Source organism: Xenopus tropicalis, chromosome 8 (genome assembly GCF_000004195.4).
Source record: "Xenopus tropicalis strain Nigerian chromosome 8, UCB_Xtro_10.0, whole genome shotgun sequence".
Lineage (NCBI taxonomy): Eukaryota > Metazoa > Chordata > Amphibia > Anura > Pipidae > Xenopus > Xenopus tropicalis.
In genome coordinates this window covers 138,581,008-138,598,174 of record NC_030684.2, presented here as the reverse complement: position 1 = coordinate 138,598,174, position 17,167 = coordinate 138,581,008, and the positions used below count along the sequence as shown (strand labels likewise).

The 17,167-nt window shown below is 41.6% G+C and overlaps 3 protein-coding genes across 11 annotated transcripts in view; 1 reads left to right on the top strand and 2 right to left on the bottom strand.

Moving 5' to 3' along the window:
• Nucleotides 1-8,461, bottom strand: part of LOC100488807 (NACHT, LRR and PYD domains-containing protein 14-like) — an 11,670-nt gene extending 3,209 nt beyond the window's left edge. The window contains exons 1-4 of the mRNA XM_031891963.1: nt 8,010-8,461; nt 4,468-4,636; nt 4,031-4,084; nt 1,732-3,425 (exon numbers count right to left, since the gene is read on the bottom strand). Coding sequence (XP_031747823.1) covers nt 2,893-3,425; nt 4,031-4,084; nt 4,468-4,588 — 708 coding nt within the window. The 5' untranslated portion in view covers nt 4,589-4,636; nt 8,010-8,461 and the 3' untranslated portion in view covers nt 1,732-2,892. The remainder of the gene's footprint in view (nt 1-1,731; nt 3,426-4,030; nt 4,085-4,467; nt 4,637-8,009) is intronic.
• LOC100486737 (NACHT, LRR and PYD domains-containing protein 4) overlaps nt 1-17,167 on the bottom strand; it is a 138,926-nt gene that overhangs the window by 55,944 nt on the left and 65,815 nt on the right. The window contains exons 9-10 of one of the 9 annotated variants that reach the window (XM_031891960.1): nt 16,612-16,776; nt 14,302-14,936 (exon numbers count right to left, since the gene is read on the bottom strand). The exons of 7 other annotated variants lie outside the window; for them this stretch is intronic. In XM_031891960.1, coding sequence (XP_031747820.1) covers nt 14,849-14,936; nt 16,612-16,776 — 253 coding nt within the window. In that variant the 3' untranslated portion in view covers nt 14,302-14,848. Of the gene's footprint in view, nt 1-14,301; nt 14,937-16,611; nt 16,777-17,167 lie in introns of those variants that run through there. One more of the 9 variants, XM_031891959.1, reaches the window with a different exon arrangement.
• On the top strand, nt 9,929-12,206 carry LOC101730711. The gene is made up of 5 exons (XM_018096824.2): nt 9,929-10,300; nt 10,521-10,898; nt 11,123-11,306; nt 11,728-11,784; nt 11,917-12,206. Exons 1-5 carry the CDS (start codon nt 10,135-10,137, stop codon nt 11,999-12,001), a joined length of 870 nt encoding a protein of 289 aa, XP_017952313.2. The 5' UTR covers nt 9,929-10,134; the 3' UTR covers nt 12,002-12,206.

Below are 17,167 nucleotides of genomic sequence, written 5' to 3'. Positions count from 1 at the left end.
ATGTTACAATAGGGGGTACTTTATTTACTATATAATATACAAGAGCCACAAATAACCTTTATATGGCCATGGAACCCCTCTGTGCCTTATAATATCCCTATATTTTACAATAGGGGTACTTTATTCACTATATAATATACAAGAGCCACAAATAACCTTTATATGGCCATGGAACCCCTCTGTGCCTTATAATATCCCTATATTTTACAATAGGGGTACTTCATTCACTATATAATATACAGGAGCCACAAATAACCTTTATATGGCCATGGAACCCCTCTGTGACTTGTAATATCCCTATATGTTACAATAGGGGGTACTTTATTCACTATATAATATACAGGAGCCACAAATAACCTTTATATGGCCATGGAACCCCTCTGTGACTTATAATATCCCTATATGTTACAATAGGGGGTACTTTATTCACTATATAATATACAAGAGCCACAAATAACCTTTATATGGCCATGGAACATCCATCTTGAAGTTTTAACCTTAGAAAACAAAAGCAAGTTCTAGGGTAAAAATTAGTCTCTGTGAAAAATGTATAATGAAGCATTAGAAGTCTCAGTGAATCAGATGAAAGTTAGTGTAGGACTGGCCGGACTGGGGATGACTGTGACGTAGTTGCCCAGCTTGTATATATTGCATTGTATGGATAAACAATCATAATTTTATTTAAAATGCAATATTGTCCTAAATATATTGATAATGGGTGAGTACAGAGGATCTTTGGGGGAATCGAAGTTAGATTGACCCAGTATGTCCAGTGGCTACCTGCCATCAGTATATTCATATACTCTCGCCAGCCTGCCCCCTCTGGTAAAGTCAGATATGGCGGAGTAAGCTGCAGGTATTTATATCATGATGACTTACCGGGCCAGGTTGGTCCATGTTGGGAGAGGACATCACTAATCCCTACACTATCTAGAGACACTATGTAATTATGTAAGTACAGTAACCTGTAGACATATGTTTGGGTTGTTTTCTCTGGAAAAGAGGCGCTTGCGAGGGGACATGATTACTCTGTACAAGTACATTAGAGGGGATTATAGGCAGATAGGTGTTCTTTTTTCCCATAAAAACAATCAACGCTTCAGAGGTCCCCCCTTTAGATTAGAGGAACGGAGCTTCCATTTGAAGCAGCGTAGGGGGTTCCTCACGTTGAGGGCAGTGAGGTTGGGGAATGCCCTTCCTAGTGATGGGTTAATGGCAGATTCCGTTAATGCCTATAAGAGGGGCCTGGATGAGTTTTTGAACAATCAGAGTACCCAAGGCTATTGTGATACTAATATCTACAGTTAGTATTAGTGGTTGTATATATAGTGTATGTATGTGAGTGTATAGATTGGTTAGTATAGGGTGTGAGTGCTGGGTTTACTTGGAAGGGTTGAACTTGATGAACTCTGGTCTTTTTTCAACCCTATGTAACTATGTAACTATGTAATGTTTGCTTGTACATAAATTAGCAATAATATGTTCTTTTTTTATATTTAAGGAGAAGGAAAGGCAAAGTCACTTGGGGGTGCCAAAATGTTAGGTGCCCCTGTACGAAGAAAACAGCACCAGCCCGGGGTACCTGGAGGACAGTGCTTCCTCCTTTCGGCTTCGTTAAGCGGTAGGCAATTTAAGTCACTTGGGGGTGCCTAACATTTTGGCACCCCCAAGTGACTTTGACTTTCTTTCTCCTTTAATGGTCATAGATAGAAATGCAGCCTTATATTCTACCTGAGATCTGTAACAGTGTAGAGCAGCTGATATTCTCTCCAGTCCTTCAGTCTGAATAAAACAGGTACCAAGGTCTAGAAGTTCTGTTTCCCTACAGGATTCCAGGATGAAAGCCAACACTGTGCAGTCCAGAGGCGCCAGGTAAAATTCAGAAAACTGAAATTGCTTGTTTGATCCAATGGATGAGGACACAAGCGCTTTGTTCCGGGACTCAGTGAGGCAGGCAAATACATTCAGAACTTTCCTGTTGTCAGGATTCTGTAGAGTGGTGATTGACTTCTGGAGAAAGCTGATAACATGTTTGGCAGCTGGAGCAGATAAATCCCCTACATACGGCTTCAACAGGGATCTGGTGGAACTGTCAGAGAGTCCTGATATGAAACGAAGGAATATTTCCCCACGGCCGTCTTCTGTTGATTTTGCCTCCTCAAGAGCCTTCTGCAGCCTCTCATGGGAATAGTCAAGGTAGTGACCCAAGGCAGCCATGAACTCCTGTATGGTTAGATGCAAGAAGGAATAGGACACGTGGGGAGGCTGCCCACTCTCCATCACAAAGCTTGTAGCTAAATGTGAGGAAGTATCCACACTAAATCCGTCTAAATCTTCTTTAGTAAATTAAATAATGCGATTATTTACCCCATGCTCTGCCATCCGGCCAATGGATATCAGGAAATTCTTATCAATAGACCCTGCCTGGCAGTGATTGGCAAGGATGTTACTAATAAAACTGGCATAAAGCTGTGTGACCGTTTTGGGAAGAAATTCCACAGTCTGCGCTGAGTTTGCCCTTTGGGCCCTGAAGCACATGGATAAGACGGTACAGATGATCCAGCAGTAGGATGGGATGTAGCAGAATGTGTACAGCATCCCGTTCTCCCTCACATAATGGAAAGCCTTCTCCCCCATTGTATAATCTCTAAAAAAATGCAGAAAATACTTTTCCCTTTCTTTTGGGGAAAAAGCCCATAATTTCAAGTATTCTGTGAAAAACAGAAGCCTCGACTGTTGCTAGTCTGGTTGGGCGACTGGTTATTAGGACAGAACAGCCGGGAAGAACAGACTGTCTCACCAGACTGGACACAATCACATTTAGTGTCCCTATGGAGTGTGGGTTGGTGCACAACTTACTTGACTTAAAGTCTGTTGAGCTTTTATTTTTATCTAAACCATCAAAAACAAAAAGCAATTTACTGGGTTCCTAAAGATTGTGTCAAGCTGACTGTGTAGATAGGGATATTCATTAATAATCATCTGTGCCAGGCTCAGCTCCTCCTTATTATTGAGATTCCGGAATTTGAAGGAGAAGACAAAGGCAAATCTCTGGTAGAGGTTCCCATTGGCCCAGTCATAGACAAACTTCTGCATTAATGTGGTTTTCCCCACCCCTGGCACTCCGCTCACCAGCACTGCCTGTGGCACACATCTCTTTCTGTGGCACCAGTGGAACAGCCGGTTAGGGCTAATCCTCTCCAGGTTACTCTGAGCTCTCTGTAAGTAATGTTCATGGATTCCCCCTGTTGCAATCAGCTCGTGCTGAGGACGAGACCGGAAGTGCTGGCTGGAGACAACTATGAGGTCTAAATAGCGCTCAGTGATACTGAAACTCTGACTCTCATTGGTTAATCCTGGGGCTCTGTGTTCCACCAGGTTCTGAGTTTTTTCCAGAAGATCCTCTCTGTGCTGTAACCGGCAGGCTGGGGAAATACAAAGTTCAAATTAAATATTTAGAAGAAACATCTAAAATAATCATGATCCCACCACCCTCTCCCAACTGGTTATCTGGTATAAGAGAAATCTAACCAGTGACTGGAAAAAAAAGACTTTTATTGACCCACAACACCAATTGAAAAGATGGTATAGAAGTTTAGAAGCTAAATGATAAAGGAAAGCATTTAATGGAAACAATCATACTTTACACATTTTGGGCGTTTTCATTTCTATCATGTTAGGTGAGCAAAATTCAATTTACTTACACTATATAAATTATTTTTCTTTTCCCTTAGTCTTGAAATTTCAAGTCACAGCCAGTAGGCAGACGCCATTTTGTGTACACTGTTATTAAGGCAAAGTTTTGTGTCACCCTAAAATCTTATGCATTTGTCATCTAGGTGATATCTAGGTAGTGCTGAATGGAAAGTTAAAGTAATTGTATTTAAAAATTTGAGATGTCAATCATATATTGCCTGCCCCGCCTTTATGCTTGAGGCATAGAGGTGGGGCAGGCAATATATGATTGACATCTCAGATTGTTAAATAGGTATGGATGATTCATTTAGATTCTGTCCTTTCTCCTGCTTACCTTTGAGATCAGGGCCACATTTGTCCAGAATGATATTCTGCTCCAGACCATGACCTGAAACAACAGATTTTATGAAAAGAAGACAACCAAATCCTTTATTAATTAAATGGATAACCCCCAAATGGCTGAGGTGAGTCTAGGGGCTAGACACAATGAAAGTAAGAAAAATTTGCCCCATTTCTCTAAAAAACTTTTCTCCAGTTTTGAACAGTCAAAACATTCAGATTTAGCACATTCCACATTCCCTTGGGGTGGTGGAAAAATAAAGGTGCGCCATAAGGAAACTATATTTCCATTCGTTAAAGTGCTGCCTTGCCCATTTACTGCTCCTTGTTTGGTCCTTTCAGCTGCCTGTAAAACCTAGCAGATACTGCAGGGCTAAAGTATTGGAGATCTAACAATAATGAAGCGGTATTCTGGTATAGATCATACAATACCTGCGTGGCTGAGTTCATCCAGCGCCCCCAGCAGGTTGGGATGAGGGTGTAGAGCAAAGAGACTTTCCCAGAATCCCAGCACGGCGTCTCTCCCAGATGCTTGAATATCTTCTACCAGCATCTCAGCAAACACAGAGGCGCCACATTGCTTCTTTATAGACTGATAGTGCTGGATCCCAGATAAACAACAAAAGTTAAAACATTGTGTAAAACCGTGTTTTACATTGGGGCTGTGATATACAATGCAGCTTCCATTTTAAAGCATATTAGTTAAAAGTAACAGTTTAACACAGACTGGGCAGACTGGAGACGTTGATATTCCAAGATCATTTACAATTCTTCTTTGTCAATGAAAGACCGGCAAATGGCCGTAGCTATTCGGCATCTTAATTTTTTTGTGTTCTTTTGTTTAACTTTTTTTTTTTTGCTAGTCTCTAGATTGGAATTGAAATTGTTGTCTGGTTGCTAGGTTTATGCTTTCCCTAGCAACAATGCAGTGGCTTGAATGACAGACTATGAGATAAAAAAGGCGGGGCTGATGACTAAGACAAGTAATATAAATATATAATAACATGATTAGGCCTACAATCAACATTTTACTTTTCAGGTAATGATGGAGTGAAAAGAATAGGAGCCTTTTTCTTCTATCTTGGAATGTTTGGTTGATCCTTCTATAGTAGAAAGATCAGAAAAGTGAAATATTTTCTTACTAACCATTAGTAAAGCTACTAGCAGTATAAAGTGCCCAGGGTTGTGGGCCTAAAGAAGGCTCTATTTCTATATATATTTTATATGACTCGGTTATCTATATGACCCATTCATCTCCTAAAGCTTGTGAGATTGGGTTAAGGGCAAAAAAAGGACTTTCAAGAGGACCCAGTAATGAACTGATACACCCCCACCTGTGTTAGTGCAAATAGAGGGGTTGGTTTTTGAAATAAGCAGCCAGGTTGGGCACTTTTATGTTCATTAATAAATCCCCCTCCCCCTCGAACAAAGGGCTTACCCTGAGCTTCACAGGGTACTGGGAGTTTTACCACAGATTTCCCAAGACTGTAAAAAAAAGTTCTGATGCCGTTGTGTTCTACTGTCAGCATTCTGTGATACCATTGCCATTTTGCTGTGTTATCTCCAACTTGCCCTACTGTCTTAGTTCTTCCATTCTGTCTCCATCTTGTCCTACTGTCTTAATTCTACCCTTTTGTCTGGCCTTACTGTGATACCATGGCCATTTTGCTGTGTTATCTCCAACTTGCCCTACTGTCTTAGTTCTTCCATTCTGTCTCCATCTTGTCCTACTGTCTTAATTCTACCCTTTTGTCTGGCCTTACTGTGATACCATGGCCATTTTGCTGTGTTATCTCCAACTTGCCCTACTGTCTTAGTTCTTCCATTCTGTCTCCATCTTGTTCTACTGTCTTAATTCTACCCTTTTGTCTGGCCTTACTGTGATACCATGGCCATTTTGCTGTGTTATCTCCAACTTGCCCTACTGTCTTGGTTCTTCCATTCTATCTCCATCTTGTCCTACTGTCTTAATTCTACCCTTTTGTCTCCATCTTGTCCTACTGTCTTAATTCTACCCTTTTGTCTGGCCTTACTGTGATACCATGGCCATTTTGCTGTGTTATCTCCAACTTGCCCTACTGTCTTGGTTCTTCCATTCTATCTCCATCTTGTCCTACTGTCTTAATTCTACCCTTTTGTCTCCATCTTGTCCAACTGTCTTAATTCTACCCTTTTGTCTCCATCTTGTCCTACTGTCTTAATTCTACCCTTTGTCTGGCCTTACTGGCGCAATCTTGTCCTAAGGCTCCATTTTGCTTTGCTGTCACAAATTTGCCCTCCTACAGGTCCATCAGTCACTACAACCTCATCTTGCCCTACTATTAGGTTTGGCACATTTTTATTTCTATTATAGCAGCCTTCAAGCTGTGAAAAAATAAAGTGCTGTCTTGTATAAAAAAGGGCTCCAGTCCTTAAGAAGGATATTAATGAGCTGGAGAGAGTGCAGAGACTGCAACTAAACTGGTAAAGGGGATGGAAGGGTTAAACTATGAGGTTAGACTGTCAGGGTTGGGGTTGTTTTCTCTGGAAAAGAGGCGCTTGCGAGGGGACATGATTACTCTGTACAAGTACATTAGAGGGGATTATAGGAAGATAGGGGGAGTTCTTTTTTCCCATAAAAACAATCAACGCACCAGAGGCCCCCCCTTTAGATTAGAGGAACGAAGCTTCCATTTGAAGCAGCGTAGGGGGTTCCTCACGGTGAGGGCAGTGAGGGGGTTGGGGAATGCCCTGCTGGGGGATGTTGGGTAGGGGGTTCCTCACGGTGAGGGCAGTGAGGTTGGGGAATGCCCTTCCTAGTGATGCTGTAATGGCAGATTCTGTTAATGCCTTTAAGAGGGGCCTGGATGAGTTTTTGAAAAAGCAGAGTACCCAAGGCTATTGTGATACTAATATCTACAGTTAGTATTAGTGGTTGTATATATAGTTTAAGTATGTGAGTGTATAGATTGGTAAGTATAGGGTGTGGGTGCTGGGTTTACTTGGAAGGGTTAAACTTGATGGACTCTGGTCTTTTTTCAACCCTATGTAACTATGAATTCATTTGGGGAATGAGGCTATTGCATAAGAGTCTGTAAAATGGCGAACTGGCCAAGGAAATGGTAATTGAGCTGGGAACCTGGCAGAGTTGGCGGGGAAAATGGTGGGGCTGAGGTTGGCCTGTGAGTATAAAGGCTGATCAGCAGCAGAGAAGGTGAGGAAAGGGGAGGATTTATATGGCAAATTTTATATTTTATATTAAAAATTTACGGGCAATTACCGGTGCCGGCTCTAGCTGGTGATTTACTCTCTAGGCCGGTTAGTTACCAGTCAGTTGGCAACTCTATCTACTATATCTCCCTGCAGCGTGTCCCTATATCCACCCCCCATTTCTATTGCTGCTCTCATCATAAACACCCATGAACCCTGATATTTACTCCAAATGCATTAAAGTCAATGGGAGTTTTCTTTTTTGTCTGTGTGACATTTTTGTCTTGGCGACTTTTTTATCTCAGTGACATTTTTTTGCTGCAAATTTTTGCCACAGTTTCGCGAAAAAAATTGCCAATGGCAAAATGCAGAATTTTGCAGCGAATCCCTGCCTGGCTAATAAATGAAAAATGAGCTCATCATTTCATTGTTTAGGGCAGATAATGGCCACATTCACAAACAGAGAGCCCCCAATATACACAGAATGTGAGGGGGTCTCAGACTCTGCCCAAATACAGTTGTGGGGATATGACCATAACAAAGTTTAGGGGGTGTAGAATGATTTTGCTACAGGGCAGCTACTAGTTAACCCATTGTTAGTTGTGGCACCTCCCTGCCCCACAATCCCCAGCTGCACAGCAGATAATGCTCTGGAGTAAATAGTACAAAGTCCCAGTGCAGTGATTATGTATTATGGCACACAGCTATATATATATATATATACAGCTATATAATCAGGTACAATGTTATATACTGAGACCACTAAACTGCAGCTAAAATCTTACCTCATGTGGGAATAACAAGAGTCACTGCCGGTCTCTCCCCCCCCCATGCTGAGCAACAAGTGAGATGAACCAGGAAGTAACAGATTTATTTACCTGTGACAAACGGCTCATGTTTCCGCCCATTAAAGAAATGTAACAATAATTTGAAACCAACAGCAGCTCATACTGAATGCGTGTGTCTGTGACATATTGCTTTTTAACCCCTTTGTGTCTTACTCTGGACTCTTGTGTCCCCTCAATGATCCTTTCCCTAATGTGGGTGAATGGGGGGTGCTACATAGTGTGGGGAAACGTCACTCAGCCGGGCTCCTGTGGTTCTGAACCAAATTAATAAAGATTTATTGACAGGAAGAATGTCACATATAGGTGTCAAATTCTTTAGGTGGAAATGCCCATTTGCTGAGACCCCCCCAGCTTCCTGAAAAACTCGTCAGTGAGGCCTCCCACCCATGGCTCTGTGTTACTGAGACCCTGGCAGCCAAAAAAAAACCTATTGCTCTATGTGGCTACAATTTCATTTTTATTGTTATTTTTTATTACTTATTTTTCTATTTAGGCCCTCCTCTATTCATAATCAAGTCTCTTTTTCAAACCGCTGCCTAGTTGCTAGGGTATATTGGACCCTAGCAACCAGATAGCTTTCCAAATTTGCTGAACAGAAACCCAAGACCAATTGCAAATTGTCTCAGAATGACTCTCTACACATCATGCTAAAAGCCAATCCCTTTAACAGGAGTCATGTATCAGTGACAGTTACTATACTCTATAGGCCTTCTGACTGCTTTATACTATCAGTGGCCTGTGTATCAAGTAAGGGTAAAGGGACACCAGGAAATCAGTGCTTATAGTATATACTATATATATTGATAAATGGTATAACATTCTTTAAAAGGAAAAGCCAATATTTTATTGTTTCTCTCTGTATCCTAAAATAATCATGTGACATCTAGTTATAAAACAGTAAGGCCCTGTTTGTCTAAAGCACCAGAAATGAACATTGTGACATCATCACTCTGGCAGTTTATGAACATTGTGACATCATCAGCCTGGAAGCTTTAGCCCTGTACAGGTCACACTGAATTTATTAAGAGCTTGACGTGAACACTATTAGTGCTCACATCATGCACTCTAATAGATCAAAAAGAACTGTGAGTACAATATATATATATAAATATATAACATCTAATTGCAAATAGTTAACTTTTGAATGATCTAAATTATCTAAACTTAACTGATGTGTAATTTTAGAACATATGTAAGTTTTTTTTTATAGGGTTTATAGGGGTCCATCTGTAAATGTTAAACTAGTCCATTAGGTGCTGAGTTATTCAAATCAGAAATCTGTAATGTGGGGAAAAAACGCATAAAAAAGATTTAAGTTTTTGCACTCATGTTGGCTTTTTTTTTAAAGGCAAAACACAAAAAATAGACATTAACCCATTAATGAATAAAAAAAAAATGCAAAAATTTATTATATTATTTAGGGATGCGCCGAATCCAGGGTTCGGTTTGGGGTTCAGCCAAGACTCTTGTCTTTTTCAGCTGAAAATCACGTGACTTTTTGTCGCATAAACAAGGAACTTTAGAAAGTTCGGTCGAATCTGAAAATAGTGTATTAGTTGCATCCCTGATTTTATTTAATTGGTTTTGGCCAAAGTAACATATAGCTGTAAAACTGCAAGGCCCAGTTTGCCTAAAGCACCAGATATGAGCATTGTGACATCATCACTCTGGTATCTTATGAACATTGTGACATCATCAGCCGGGAAGCTCTAGGGCTTATTGTCTCACACTGAGCTCATTGGGTGTTAGGAGCTTGATGTGAACACTATAGGTGGACACATCATGCATCTTAGTACATCAAAAAGAACTGTGAGTCTAAAAAAATAGCTATTTATTTGGGGCTGTAGGTGTTGATGCTAAGCAAATAGACATTTTAAATTATGCAGGTGAAACATTTGCTCTGGGCAATTTGCTCTGATTCCAGTGTTTGATAGAATATATATATGTACATTAGCTAAATGTGTGCCGGGGTTATTGTTTGCTTAGTTACTGGGTTTGCCCAAAGCGCCACAGAGCGGTATAACTATAAGGCTCAGTTGGGCTGAAGCAGCAGATAGGATCAATGTGTCACATTCTCATATTTATTCTTCTCTTTCTTTTTCTTTTCCAGAGAAAGATCTGTGAAGGCCGTGGGAGACTCTCCTGCCCAGCAGTGATGGGTCCCGCGCGTCTTCACCCTTTTATTATTTTACTTGGATTATTTCATCTATTTCTCAGCTCCACATCAGGTAAATATAATTCTCTTGCCCTTTCCCCCTGAATCACTAACTGCCCCTGTATGTGTGCAGCCAATCCCTTATATATATATATATCAGTGTCAGGTTAGTGAGTGGGTGTGGGAAGTCGGGGGGCTGCTAATGAATGGGATTGGGCAGCGTGCAGGGTGAGGGCTGCTAGAGACTGCGCTGTAGGTTCCATGATCCTAATGGGATTTTTCCCCTCTTTTAGCGGTGAAGGTTGAAAACTTCACCTTATTTGAAGAGAAGCTGAAGCTGGAGGCGCATACAGCCAATATGATTCCCTGTGTGTTTCACACACGGCGCCGCCTCAACCCACTCAGAGTCCAACTGGAATGGGGTAAAATGGATAAGGAAGGTTACGTGCCCCTCATACACCTGGACGGAAACCACGTGAGAAAGGCAGCGGCTGATTTTGGGGATAAATACCAGCTGTTTATACCCCAAGTGTCACAAGGGAACTGCTCCCTTGTGATAAATCCCATGGATATTGCAGACAGCGGCACTTATCAGGTCCGGCTGAGGATTCTAGGAAAGCTGTACGAGCCGGTTCCATCCATAGAGATTCAGGTTGTCGATCAGCGCAAAGGTAAGTTAAAGGGCAAGTAAAACAATCACTCCCGATTTCAAATGTAATCCCAATTCAGCCTCTGTCTCATTAGATATGAGAGAAAAAGTGTCAGTATTGTAACCCCAATAGGCAGCGCATTAACTGACTAAATATAATGCCCCCCAGTGCTACCCACCTGCGCTCACTTACTCTCAGTAACTCTCTCATTTTATTGGGATTCACTGTATCATTTTGCTTTGCAGTTGAGTCCCGGGCATGGGGCAAGAAAAAGACGACTGTACCGCCAACCACTATTGCAACAGTACCACCAGGATTTGTTGACGACGTCCAAAAAAGACTTGTGAAAATTGATAAGATGGCGATTATAGCGATTATACTTAATGGGGTGTTCGTTGGTATAGCCATACTGCTAGGAGTCCTTGTATTGTAAGTAACAGTTCTTATTGCTTGTTTTCTGGTGGGGAAGGAGGGTGGGAATGTATCCGGCTTTAGAATATAGATCAGGGGCAACAAATGTGTAGGGACACTAAATATTTGAGCAAGAGCCAATGTAGCCATGTGTGAGTCTGCTCAGCCATAAATAGCCAGTAATATATCCTTATATATGGGGGTTAGTGATGCCATCAGTTGGCCTTCCTTGGAATCAGTGTCTGGCCTGGTGCCCTTATATGGGCATGGGCCCCCTGGGAGTCTTCCAACATCATTATATTTTACACATAGGGGTTATAGTGTCTCATACATACATATATTTATACATATACGGGATTTGTAACAAAGATGTTGTATAGAATAAAACTGTTATAAAACTCGTGCAGCCAATTTATAATATTTCTCCTGTTTATTGCAGTATTACGTACAGGAAAAAGAGTTCCTCTGGCGATGAGGAGAACCCACCAAAAAAACGGTAAGTAAGCATTTATACCCGTTTTTATTCCCACTATACTTCTGAGCCCAGGGGGCGGCATACATTCCCATCTAACAGGGACACATATCAGTAAGGAGCTTTAACCATCTCCAACCTATTTTGTATGTGCAGGAAACAGAAAGGAAAGAAGGAACCATCTGACGAGAGTGAGGAAAGCTCATCCAGTGAGTCAGAAGAGAGCTCTAGTGAGAGTTAATAGGAGAGACTGGGCATCATTACATGATGTGGGAGGGAGGAGGGCCAGTCAATTCAGAGAAGAAGAAAACCCAGTAAATGAAACCAATAACTTCTCATCTGAAGGAGAATGTTCTCAGTCTTCTGATTCTACTTTGTATCATCTGCATAAATAAATAAACTCTAATAATAATAATAATAATAATAATAATATAAGTTCATCTTTGTATTCGTCTCCCTGATATATAGTGCTTATGTGTATGGGTTTTAACATTTCTCTTTTGTTTTCTAAAACGTAATTAACGCGACTAGTAAGTAACAGTAATATAATATCTATACTGACGGAGCGCAGTCATTGTAGCAAACTTGTACACACATTTCTTCTTTTGTTTGGCTCCGCCATTTAAAAGGACTAGTATTTGGCATTACTATAGGCATTACTGTAGAGGCATTACTGTAGAGGCATTACTGTATAAGCATTGCTATAGGCATTACTATAGGCATTACTATAGGCGTTACTGTATAGGCATTACTATAGACATTACTATAGGCATTACTGTATAGGCATTACTGTATAAGCATTACTATAGGCGTTACTGTATAGGCATTACTATAGGCATTACTATAGGCATTACTGTATAAGCATTACTGTATAAGCATTGCTATAGACATTACTATAGGCATTACTATAGGTGTTACTATAGGTGTTACTGTATAGACATTACTGTATAGGCATTACTGTATAAGCATTACTGTATAGGCATTGCTATAGACATTACTATAGGCATTACTGTATAGGCATTACTGTATAGGCATTACTATAGGCATTACTATAGGCATTACTGTATAGGCATTACTGTATAGGCATTACTATAGGCATTACTATAGGCATTACTGTATAGGCATTACTGTATAGGCATTACTATAGGCATTACTATAGGCATTACTGTATAGGCATTACTGTATAAGCATAGCTATAGACATTACTATAGGCATTACTGTGAAGGCATTACTGTATAGGCATTACTGTATAAGCATAGCTATAGACATTACTATAGGCATTACTATAGGTGTTACTGTATAGACATTACTATAGACATTACTATAGGCATTACTGTATAGACATTACTAAAATGGCTTCCCCAATCACTATCCTTGGGGCACCTAGTACAATTTGCCCCGTTGCCACATACCTACTATGGATATGCTGGTTACCAGGGCAGTAAAGGGGAAGGGAGGGTTTGTGCATAATTTGCTAAGCCAACAAGCAATATTCTGCTATTACTGACCAGTGAAGGGACTTGAAACTGCAAAATTCCACCCACAGCTGCTTAAAGGGGTTGTTCACCTTTAAATTAACTTTTAGTCTGATGTAGAGAGTGCTTTTTGGGACGATTTGCAATGGTACAGTTTGGATTTTCAGCAGCAATCTGGTTCCTAGGGTCCAATTTAACCTAGCAACCAGGCAATGGTTTGAAAGAGAGACGGTAATATGAATAGGAGAGGCCTAAATAGAAAGATAAGTAAGAAAAAGTAACAATAACTGGAGACTCACAGAGCAATAGTTGTTTGGCTGCCGGGGTCACTGACCCCCATTTGAAAGCTGGAGTCAGAAAAGGAAGGCGCATAATTCAAAAACTATAACAAATAAATACCAATTAAAAAGTTGCTAAGAATAGGACTTTTTCTATAACATACTAAAAGTTAACCTGAACCACCCCTTTAAAGGTGAAGGAAAGTCACTTTTTAACGGTCCAAAACTACAGATTGCACAAAAACCCTATACAGATAGTTAACAACGCACACAGCAACTGTTACTGTTAGACCCCCTCGCTCTCGCGAGTAACATAAGGTGACCAGAGAATATAATAAGTGTAATTATATTAGGCCTTATAGCCCAGCAGAATATTACTCTAAATGCTATAAAAAAAAATCCACATTTACCATAAAGCAGTTGTTCACCTAGGAGTTAACTGTTAGTATGATATAGAGAGTAATATTCCGAGACGCTTTGCAATTGGTCTTCATTTTTTATTATTTGTAGTTTTATTAGTAGTTATTTCATATTCAGTTCAGGAGCTCTCCAGTTTGTAGTTCTAACAGCTCCTCTGGTTGCTAGGGTCCAAATTACCTTAGCAACCAGGGTTTGAATGAGAGATTGGTATATAAATAGGAGAGGCGTCTGAATAAAAAAAAAAGCTATAAACAATAACAATAAAACTGTAACCTCGCCGATCAATAGTTTTTTGGCTGCCGGGGTCAGTGACCCCCGTTTGAAAGCTGCAAAGAGTTAGAAGAAGAAGGCAAATAATTTAAAAACTGTAAAAAATAAATAAAGAAGACCAATTGAAAAGTTGCTTAGAATTATTCATTCTATAACATACTAAAGGGTGAATGACCCCTTTAGCACCAGGAGATAATAAGGAACTACCCCTTGTCCTCTCTACTCTGAGGACTTGAGGGAGCGTTTCAGAACTACAAAATGGAGTCAGCCTACCTTCTCTGTAGTAATTGGCAAACTTTCCCACTGCCATAACTGTAACACAATCCCTATAATGCAAGTCCATCCATCTCTATAAGTTTATGTGCCTTTCAGAGCCATATCTTTAGCTGCCAGCCAATGAAAACAAGTTTAGACGATTGATTTTCCAGGCGTCCAATCGCAGTATAACTGGCCTGGTACCAACCAAACAGAGCACATCTATTCCCCTAGCAATTCCCATCACAAACATTTGCAAGTCTCTTAGCATTGTTATACAAATAAACATAAAATTATTCCTGCTTAGCTTCCCCTTGATTGATGCAACGATCAGCCAATTGCGTCATAGCCGAGCCCACTGATGTCATGTGCCCCTGGTATATCAGTCCATCACAGGATAATGTCCAATTCTGGTCGGTGGGCCTTAAGCTGCTGTAGGTTCCTCTCTGTTTCCTCTGAAAAGTCATTCATCTGCACCCTGGATGGAAAGGAAAGAATCTCAGTCATATTATGGACCTTATTGCCCCGGGACTGTATCTTGTGGCCCCTGCCGACCCATACCTGCACCCCCCACTGGAATATGTGGTGCCATAGCTTTAGAGTAGGACCTCGTGATTGGGGTTTGATAATATATGGAGACAAAAACAGCAACAGCTCTAATGATGTGCGGGCCGGCCCAATACCCGCGAGTGGGTTTAGCCACGGGTGGGGTGGGCCGACCTCTGCACAACATTTTTGGGTTGTGGGCAGGTTCAGCTTGAGGTCTTCTGCTTGCTCTCCCCACCCCCTACCTTACATTGCTGGCTTCCTGGTTCTGGCACTCTTATTTATAGGCCCCCCTTTTGTGATGTCATCGGCGGGTCAGGCATGGGTCCGGGTTGCACATCACTATACAGCTCTATATACTCTGTATTAGTGGCACAGCGATCATACAGGAGAAGCTGGGGCCAAGGGAGACCTGGACCTCAACATCTGCTCTAGCACCCCCCATTGGTGCATTTAAATGTGATGCCTGGGGCAACACTACTGGATGACAGGGGCTGACTGGGGTAGGGGGCCTCACAGTTGTAGTTATGGCACTTCTGTAGTACCTGTAGGGACCCATAGGGTTAAGCTCCCTTTGGCTTTGTCCCCTGCCTCTTCACACCTTTATTTTTTTTTTTTGTAAGATTTTCTTAGATAAATAGATGGGGGTAAAAAGAGGGTGGTGGTGGGCGTCTCGTTTTCAACTACAGCCTAGGGTTTTGTTACATGATTGCTTTGCTAGAGTTCTTTAATCACTCAGTTAAGTGTCTTGATCTGCCATATTGTTTTTGCACACCTTTATTGTTATTGGGTAATAGCCCCTGTACTTAAGTTACAGTTCTAACACTATTCCCTATAGGTTTAGTCAGGTTGACCACTCCCCCTGCAGACTGATATAGTGTCTAGCAAGGAGGAGTGGCCTCCTCTTTGGCTGCCGGTCTGCTTCCCATCAACAGCTCCCATTGAGCCTGGAGGCAGACATAGGCCCCAGTACAGCTATTTTACACCAGATACCAATACACTATGTGGAGAAGTCGGGGACTGGGCCCCGTGAACGAGGTAAAGTTAGTCTCAGGACTTAGACTCTGTCATAGCAGCTCTAGGAGTGTGACTTAGTCAGGGCTACTTAGAAAGAGCAGTTGTCGCTCCAACATAGGAGGATTTAGTGGGTTTAGCCTACCCCAGGCTATGTCTGCCTTGCTGTAGGGACCACAGTTCAGACACAGGTATCAGGCTAGTATTTACCCCTGAACCACCGTTGGCTGTAGGGATCCGGTCCAGTAAAGGGTTATCAACCTTGGGAGTCCTGTATTGCCTCACATCTAATCTCCATTGTGGTTCTGCGCTGTTTCTGTGCTTTACAACTACTATTACCAACTAAATAACATCTGTCTTGGACAATAAAGAGTTAACTAGTTCATCTGCAAGAGCTCCTGGCGTCCTATTACTTAACACATTACACAGTACCAGTGGGAGTTGTAGTATAACAACATTGTGAAAGTCCCCTTCCACTTAGCGAAGGCCCACTCATTTGAAAGAGAGTCCTAATGTGCCCCATGCTCTAGCCATAGCCTGGTGTTTAAAGTGCTTTTTAGCCAAAAAGGGGTTACATACCCATCTCTACTTACCTGATCTCCCTCAGGCTGGGGTGCTCCAGTATCAGTTTCTGTATATGGGGGTAACCAGCGTCGCCAAAGAAATTGCTGCTGATATTGAGGGACACGAGGTTGGGGTTGTTAGTCAGGGAGAGGAACGACTCGGTGTATTCTAGGGTCAGCTTGGCCTCCTGGAGTCTGTGAGAGACAGAGATGGAATAGGCTACATGCAGGCAGCTCACTGTTTAGTAAATGAAAGGGAAAAGCTATTGAATGGCAAGGAGTCTCCTAATTCACAGGGGCACCTGAGGGTATATAGATTTATACTCACCCCAAGCGCTCTATCCTACAGGCTGGGGCAGAAAGAACCTCCAGCAACTTATTGAGATCTTTCCCTGACAGTTTATTCTTAGACAGATCCAGGTCCCTTAACGAATTGTTTCCCTCGACTGCCAAAGTCAGTGCAGCACAGCTGTCCTCTGTCAGGCCGTTGTTCCTCAGGCTGTAGGGTAAGAGAGATACCGTGAAACTATGGCACATACATTCCCCTGTACTAAGCACAATTCAGCAGGAACAGCCCCCTAAGTTT